Source organism: Sinocyclocheilus rhinocerous, unplaced genomic scaffold (assembly GCF_001515625.1).
Source record: "Sinocyclocheilus rhinocerous isolate Xijiao unplaced genomic scaffold, SAMN03320098_v1.1 scaffold682, whole genome shotgun sequence".
Taxonomy (NCBI): domain Eukaryota; kingdom Metazoa; phylum Chordata; class Actinopteri; order Cypriniformes; family Cyprinidae; genus Sinocyclocheilus; species Sinocyclocheilus rhinocerous.
This window is the reverse complement of record NW_015642528.1, coordinates 1,316,720-1,325,375: the sequence shown is the minus strand read 5'-3', so window position 1 is coordinate 1,325,375 and position 8,656 is coordinate 1,316,720. Positions and strand designations below refer to the sequence as shown.

Genomic DNA, 8,656 nt, shown 5'->3' with positions numbered 1-8,656 from the left:
TATATATATATATAATACAATAATATTATAAATAATTTTTGTATTTACATACACAGAACTATACTTTAATAAACATCCTTTCGATATTACCATTTGCATATCAAATTATTATTACATATCTTCTCATACCATACAATTAATGTATGATAACAGAGGGCCTTACTTTGCCTGAACAATAGCAGAAAAAATATTTAAATAAGGGCCACACGGCTTCATCTCTCATACCATAGATCAGAGGACTCAGACAGCGTGGCAGAATAAGAAGAATAAGATAATTTAAATATCTCAGATTTATGAAGAGAGAAGAGCCACTTCCAATCACTGTGTATAGTGTTCTCTCTATTGTAGCATACAGGAAAGAGGTGAGACACAGTCCCAGCTGAATCAAGTGCAAGAGCACCGTTTTGAGAGCTTTCTTAGCAGAATCTTTATCAGAGGAAACAGACCTGGCTGTGATCATAATGCTAATGTATGTGAAAATTATGATCACTGCAACAGACACAAAATAAAGAACATCAAACCCTTGAGATTTATCTATCTGCCATTTGGCTATAAACAATTTCTCTAGTGTGCAGAATGCAATATCTGCTAAATAATTGGGGTTGACACTTAAAGCAAGAATAATGTCAGCTATAATATTTATAGAACTAAGGAACCAGATGATTCCTATGGCGATTCCAGTCCTTTTTGGTGTGGCGATGTTGCAGTGCTTCAGAGGGAAGCAGATCGCCACGTACCGCTCCAGAGACATCAGTGCTAGTGTCAGAGGAGCGTTAAAGAAAGTACAGTATGATATAAAGACTAACAGAGTGCAAACATATTTACGTATTTGAAGAAAGCAGAGAGCCAATGTGTACATAATAGTTGTGACCAGCAAAAGCACGGAGTCATTCATAAGCATGTGGCCAAAAAGAATGTAGCGCGGCGTCTCCTGGAATATGCGCTTGCTTTTTAGAGCAAAGAGCATCACACAGTTTACAAAACAGAAGAAAAGAGATGTTAACACAGCCACTGCAGTTTTAGTGCTGGTGGCAGCATCCATATCCAGCTTAAAGACTTGCTGATGAGTGAAAGACGCATCCCCAATTGTGCCATTGGACCCCGCCATAAGCTGAAAGACAAGAAACAGAGAAACAATACTGATGAGACCAGTATACAGTATAAATTATGCAGTTAGACTCATGATTCTGCCCAATGAATGTTTTCTATCTTTCAGTTTCATGAATTAGAGAGGAATTAAAAGTTTGCAAGACATAACAGACCTCAAACACAAACGTGTTGCCCTTCTGCCGTGAATAAGTCAGACATCAGCCTTCTGTCTGCTTCAGATTCTGAACTTATATAGCTGTAAAAGTATGAGAGGGATTGAACGAAAGAGAGAGATGGGGAAAAAGCGTTTGTGGGTGGGGGTTAAGAGTGACGTAGAGTGGGATTTTAAAGTGAAAATGTATGTCATGTAATACAAAATTCTTCATTAAAAATTACATTGTTATCAAATCAATTAGAGTGAACTGAAAATTTACATGAATTTCAAAATGTCTATCTATCTATCTATCTATCTATCAAAGTGATTTTCTTAGCCCTTTTCCTTACTCTGGAGTCTGGAGGTGTACAGATCTTGGAGGTTGGGCCAATAATCGTCTCAGCAGTCTTGGCTGTCTGTTGTAGTTCTTGATGTCTGATATGGTAGCTGAACCAAACCAGACAGTCCTGGTCCAACTACTCCTCTCCCTCGTCCAGACAAGGGAAGCTATTCGCTGTGATGTAGATGAGAATCTGTGGTGCCTGCAAAAGCAAAGTTCTGCCTTAGGGGTGTTTCTTGTGTTTGCCTTTCTAATTTTGGATTTTCACCTTCGTATATCTTCCCATACATCTTTTGTATATCACAATGACGTTGTAATGTGTTTTTTTTTTTGTCAGATCACTAGTAAAGTGTAACTGTGAATCCTATCCAGTCTCTTTCAATCAATATCCCAAATACAGTAATGTGTAAATTTGTACTTTTGAAATGGATATATGGCATACATAAGAAGTGCAGCCTTCTGCATTTCAATACAGTAACGGTCATCCAAACTGTTGCCATAGTTTACATCAGGTAATACTAACAGAGTGCACTGTAATATTGACAACATGACTAAGTATTGTGACTATCTTGTTTGTGAACAATGACACAAGGACTTTTCATTCTGATGGCACTGATATGTTCATTGACATAAATACTTACTTTTGAGAGATGAACTTTAAGATTTTGAGTAAGTTACAGGCTTTTGCAGGTAATCCATTGTGTGGTGCTGTTTGTACGAATTGTTTTGAGAAATGCACATACTTTGCAAATATTAAGGATGATTCGAGAAATGCACCAAAGCGACTGAGAAAAAGCTGTAACATGTACTGAACCCAGAATATTCTTTTAAATTTGTGAATTTAAAAAGTATACGTATGTACATTTACAATTGAGTATGTATTGTTGAATTTACAGATTTTCTGCTTGACCTGTCTAGTATTTGTGAATATAGGTACAGTAGCATGGATCTGTGTATGCGCATGTGCGTCGTGATTGTGTGTGTGTGTGGTGTAATCACTGTGTCAGCACAGATGGAAGACTAGTGCAGTGTTATATTGACAACATGACTAAGCATTTTGACTATCTTGTTTGTGAACAATGACACAAGGACTTTTCATTCTGATGGCACTGATATGTTCATTGACATAAATACTTACTTTTGAGAGATGAACTTTAAGATTTTGAGTAAGTTACAGGCTTTTGCAGGTAATCCATTGTGTGGTGCTGTTTGTACGAATTGTTTTGAGAAATGCACATACTTCTTTGAAAATATTAAGGATGATTCGAGAAATGCACCAAAGCGACTGAGAAAAACTGTATTATGTGAAAACAGCGGAGTAGATTTTTTTCAGGTTTCTTTGATAAATAGAAAGTACAGAAGAACAGCATTTATCTGAAATAGAAATATTTTGTAACATTATAAATGTCTTTATCATCACCTTTTATCATCATCAATTTAAAGCATCCTTGGTAAATAAAAGTATTAATTTCTAAACTGCTCCCTGATCTCCTCATTATGAAATGTATGAATAATTTATGATCAGTCTGTCTATCAAGTGTGTTGTATTTGTGAAAACATGGCTTCCTTGGGGATATAAGCCTCTGTGTATGTAGAGCAGCCTTCCCTGTGAGTGCACCCAAACAAAGACACACAAAACCAGTGGTTTGTATATTATATCCATAATATGTAGCTCAGGGGTCCTTTTTCAGGCCTAGAACCCCTGGATGTATAGAGAGATGGAGCAGGTTACTCTGATGCTTGCCTTGAAAATACATTAAAAAAATTATTATTGACAAATAGACCAATGTATTTTTCATATACTCTTTATGCTTCCAGTTTTACTTAATATTTGGTAACCTTTGGTGCATTAGCTAACATAACAATGAGCAATACATTGCTACCATTGTTACAATATTTATTACAACATTAGTTAATAAACAACTATTAGAATAAAGAGAATAAAAGAGAAAGAGAAAGAATAATTGACTCATAAATAAAAATTTACTCCAAAGTGTAGATGAGTTTTTTTTTCATCTGAAAAGATTACATCAATTGCTCATCAATAAATGATGAATCAATTGCAGTGAATGGGTGCCATCAGAATGAGACTCCAAACAGCTCATAAAACATCACAACAGTCTACAAGTAAGTCCAGTCCATCAATTAATGTCTTTTGAAGTGGAAAAACGGTGAATTTGTAATTAACTCCTTATATGTAACTGTATTAACTGTGTATTTAAGCTCTCTATCCATAATATTGCTTTCTCCAGTGAAAAAGTGAAAAGAGAGGCATGCACAGATTAAGCATTTAAAAGTGAAAACAGTCCAAAACTGCTCTAAACAAATATGTTGGTGGATTTTGATGTGAGAGGATGACTGGAGGAAGCGTTAATATGGATTGTGGATTTGTATTTTGGCCAGAAGCAACAGTTTAAAGTTAAAATGCCCTAATTGATTTGTTTATGATAAACACACAGCTTTTCACGTCACAAGACATTAATTGATGGACAGGATTTGTGTTTATTAATTGTGGATTATTGTGATGTATTTATCAGCTGTTTGGACTCTCATTCTGATGGCACCCATTCACTGCAGAGGATCCATTGGTGAGCAAGTGATGCAATGCTAAATTTCTTAAAATCTGTTCCAACGAAGAAACAAACTCATCTACATATTGGATGGCCTGATGGTAAAAACATATTCAGCAAAATTTCATTAGTTGATGTTAGCTCAGGGCAATTTACCAATTTTGATTTTAACAATGTAGTAAATGTTGAAATTAGCATTAAATAAGCATTAAATAAGATTAATAAATGCTTTAGAAGTATTTTTCATTGTTAGTTCATCTTAACAACATGACCTTTTTTCACTTAAAAAAATAAATAAAAATAAAAATAATAAAAATTAACAGCCACCTCATTGAAGGCCCTTGCTTTAACTAGTTAGGAAAGTTCTTCCACAATTTATACCACCTATACTTCCACCTATACTTAACACTGACGTATCAAGGGAATTACCTGTACTTTTTCTTGACAGCACTAGCCCTCAGTGAAAAGACTGTCTCTAAAGAGAAGCCTTGTTTTTCCACTACATGATGACATGTGTCATGGGCTTCCTCAGGTCTGAAAGGGCAGAAAGATTTTAATAATTAATGAGTTTTAATGAAATGGTTTTAATGTTGATCTTAGGGGTGTTCTTGCTGCTCTCTTGTGTCTCTTTACTTTAATGTTTACTTAAAATTTGTCTGTCCATCATCTTCATCATCATCATCATCATCATGAGACTGTGGAAATTAACTTTTCAAACTTAGTGTTTTTAACTTTTGGCACATTTCAAGTATACAGTACACGTCTAACAATTAAAATAATGTAACAGTTTGCAACATAATTCTGACTGATTATGAAAGTCAGTTAAAGAGGCTAAGTCTGAATTCCTTTTCAAACTCATTATTCAAAATGCAAACCGACCGAGGATGCTGTTTAAGACAATTGATTTGGTGATAAATCCCTTACCTTTCTCTTGATCCATCTCGGAAAACCTGTGAGAACTTTAAAAAAAAAGTTGATAATAAAGTATTGAATATTAAGGCTTCTATTAAGCCATCAACATATGATCCCCGATTGAGCTGTTCACCAACAGAGTTGTTAACTTGTTTTCATCCAATTTCCTCTGCACAGCTAGCTGATATTGTTGTTAAGACCAAATCCTCCAGCTGTGAGTCTGATGTCATCTCAGCTCGTCTTTTTAAGGAAGTGTTTGCAAGCCTGAGTCCGGCTGTAACAGCCATCATTAATAGTTCTTTAGCAAATGGAGTTGTACCAGTTTCAAACATGCTGTGGTTCACCCTCTGCTTAAGAAACCTCACCTTGATCCATCTATCCTCAGTAATTTCCGACCTATTTCTAAGTTGACTTTTATCTCAAAGCTATTAGAGAGAGTTGTTTATCGTCAGTTGAATTCCTATATCATTATGCCCAATGTTTTAGATACTTTTCAGTCAGGTTTTAGATCACTGCACAGCACAGAAACTGCACTGTTGAAGGTTAGCAATGACCTTTTGCAAGTTCTCTATACTGGTTTATATGTGGTGCTTGTTTTGTTGGATTTAAGTGCGGCATTCGATACAATTGATCATAGTATTCTGTTACATCGGTTGGAAAAGTTGGTGGTTATTCAGGGTGTCGCTCTGCAGTGGTTGGCCTCTTATCTCAAAGACAGAACCTTCTCAGTGAGCATTGGGAAGTTTTCTTCTTCGTCGGCTCCTTTGTTATGCGGTGTGCCCCAAGGGTCCATTTTAGGCCCTCTTTTTTCACTTTACATGCTTCCCTTGGGTGCCATTTTTAAGAAATATAAGATTTCCTACCACTGCTATGCTGACGATACACAGTTCTATCTTCTAGCAAAAACTGACAACAGTGATTCTTTGGATGTGCTCTACGACTGTTTTGAGGAGATAAAATTTTGGATGGCTAATAATTTTTTGCAATTAAACGAAAGCAAAAGCGAAATTCTGATTTTAGGCCACTCTAGGACTTCATCTGTTTTTAATTTAGGGTCTCTCTCTGCCAGTGTTCAACCCTATGTAAGAAATCTTGGGGTTACATTTGATTTGTTACTCAACTTTGAGAAACAAATTAGCACAGTGGTAAAGGGCTTCTTCCATCTGAGATCAATTGCTAAACAGAAACAGTTTTTGCCCCACAAAGATTTGGAGACTGCAATCCATGCTTTCATAACATCACGCCTGGATTACTGTAATTCCCTTTACTGTCGCCTGCCTCAAACAGCGATTTCTCGTCTGCAAATTGTCCAAAATGCTGCAGCGAGGCTGGAACAAAAAAGAGGGATCACATTACTCCAATTTTAGCGTCTTTACATTGACTTCCTGTAAAGTTTAGAATTGATTTTAAAATAGCTGTCTTTGTGTACAAGGCTTTATCTGGTCTTGCACCAAAATACATCAGTGACCTTCTGATTCCTTACTCTCCTCAAAGAGCACTTAGGTCTATTAATCAGCTTCTCTTAACTGTCCCACGTTGTCGCTGTAAAACCAAGGGTGGTCGGGCTTTTTCAGCTGCAGCTCCTAAACTTTTTAATAGTTTGCCTGTAAATGTGAGACTTGCTGCTTCACTAGCCAGTTTTAAGTCTGTTCTCAAATCTTATTTGTTTTCTCTGGCTTTTGATTAATGTCAGTTTAAGGTTTTGATGACAGTTTGCTCTGATTCTATTTTAATGTGTTTATTTTTCATATGATGCATGTTTCCTATTATGCTTTTTATATACTGTGTTTTGTTGTACAGCACTTTGGCACAACTCTGTTGCTTTTAAAAGTGCTATAGAAATAAATTTTGACTTGACTTGAATCTACTGAACTGATATTAAACTGAACTGATTATTAAAACACTGTTTCTACAAAATTAAAGAAAAAAAAAGTTGAAAAACTCTTTCTAAGGAATTCTAAGGAAAAAAAAAATACACATATATATATATATATAATTTTTATATGTAATTTTGTTGGACCAATAATTTTCTCCTATTAAATTCGGATAAGACAGAGATATTACTTATTAGACCAAAAAACAGTACACAGAATCTCTTGGATTACAATTTGCAACTAGACGGATGTACTGTTACTTCCTCTACAGTCAAAAATCTGGGTGTTATATTAGATAGCAACTTGTCTTTTGAAAATCATATTTCCCATGTTACAAAAACTGCATTCTTCCATCTTAGAAACATTGCCAAAGTACGAAACATGTTACCTGTTTCTGATGCGATCATGCATTCATGACCTCTGGACTACTGTAATGCACTGCTAGGTGGTTGTCCTGCATCTTCAATAAACAAGCTACAGTTAGTCCAAAATGCAGCGGCTAGAGTCCTTACCAGGTCAAGAAAATATGATCATATTACCCCAATTTTACAGTCTCTGCACTGGCTACCTATTAAGTTCCGTATCAGTTACAAAATATTATTACTTGCCTATAAGGCCCTTAATGAGCTCCTGCGTACCTAACTAGTCTTCTACCACGCTACAATCCATCACGCTCCCTAAGGTCGCAAAACACTGGACTTTTGGTAGTACCTAGGATAGCAAAGTCCACTTGAATATATATATATATATATATATATATATATATATTTTTTTTTCCCTTAGAATTATTTGGTTCTGAAGTTTATGGGAAACCATCTGTGGTCCTAAATAGATCGGATCTTAATTTAAGCTCAATTTGCAACCCTAAAATTAACTTTTATTTTATTTTATTTCATATTATTTTATTTCATTTTATTTTCAACATTGTCAGAGAAAACACCTTCAGTGACATTTTGTTAAAAAAAAAGTTCGACAGTAAACATCAGACACTTGATAATTTCTATCTCGTTTATTGATTTATTTACAGATGTCCTGGTTTTGTCGCGTCACACCTGTGTTCACGTCTCTACAGGAAGTACTGCACAGGATGCTTGAGACGGACTCACCTGCAGCTCGAAACTGGGTGGGAAGTGAAACTTTACGATTTGCAATAAATATGTTTGTTTTTCAGCTACAAACCCCACATTAAAATCAAATCAACAGGGTTATACTCTCTCGGTGCTAAAGGATCATGTAAAACAGGATGGAAGGCTAGTTTCTTGCGGTTTCTCCTGCAGACACCTGCGCGCGCGTGTCAGTGAGTTTCGCTGTAGGTGAGGACAAAAGGCCGCCTGCATGACACATGAACGGCAACACAGAGGACTGACAGCGGCCAATTTGACAAATACGTCGTATGACATGGAGCCACTCAAATCTGGGAATAAAATTCCGGTATGTTTTAAACTGAATATCATAATTTTTTTATTTTAGTCCGCCGTTTCCGTCGTTGTCAGCTGCTAAATTTTCCGATATTAATCTTATGGGACGTCCTGTACAGTGCTGTTTGTGTTTAGTAATTAACACAATTGTGCCTAAATTGTTCAGTATTTATAGTTTATATACATATATATGTTAGTTGTATAATATATTGTTATATATTCTAAAAGTTATTTTTAATCAGTCATATATGTATATACAGTACATACTACATAAATACACATACACACACACACACGTA

The 8,656-nt window shown here is 35.6% G+C and overlaps 2 protein-coding genes across 2 annotated transcripts in view; one reads left to right on the top strand and one right to left on the bottom strand.

Annotated features, from left to right (window-relative positions):
• Nucleotides 1–136: 136 nt before the first annotated feature.
• On the bottom strand, nt 137–1,108 carry LOC107756079 (olfactory receptor 2M5-like). Its single transcript, XM_016573053.1, has one exon. It carries the CDS (start codon nt 1,106–1,108, stop codon nt 137–139), a length of 972 nt encoding a protein of 323 aa, XP_016428539.1.
• Nucleotides 1,109–8,013: 6,905 nt separating this feature from the next.
• LOC107756115 (suppressor of tumorigenicity 14 protein homolog) overlaps nt 8,014–8,656 on the top strand; it is a 9,695-nt gene continuing 9,052 nt past the window's right edge. Inside the window, exon 1 of the mRNA XM_016573119.1 lies at nt 8,014–8,370. Coding sequence (XP_016428605.1) covers nt 8,275–8,370 — 96 coding nt within the window. The 5' untranslated portion in view covers nt 8,014–8,274. The remainder of the gene's footprint in view (nt 8,371–8,656) is intronic.

What these genes read in the sequence shown, in the direction of transcription:
- LOC107756079 (XM_016573053.1), bottom strand. Translation starts at nt 1,108, where the DNA reads ATGGCGGGGTCCAATGGCACAATTGGGGATGCGTCTTTCACTCATCAG.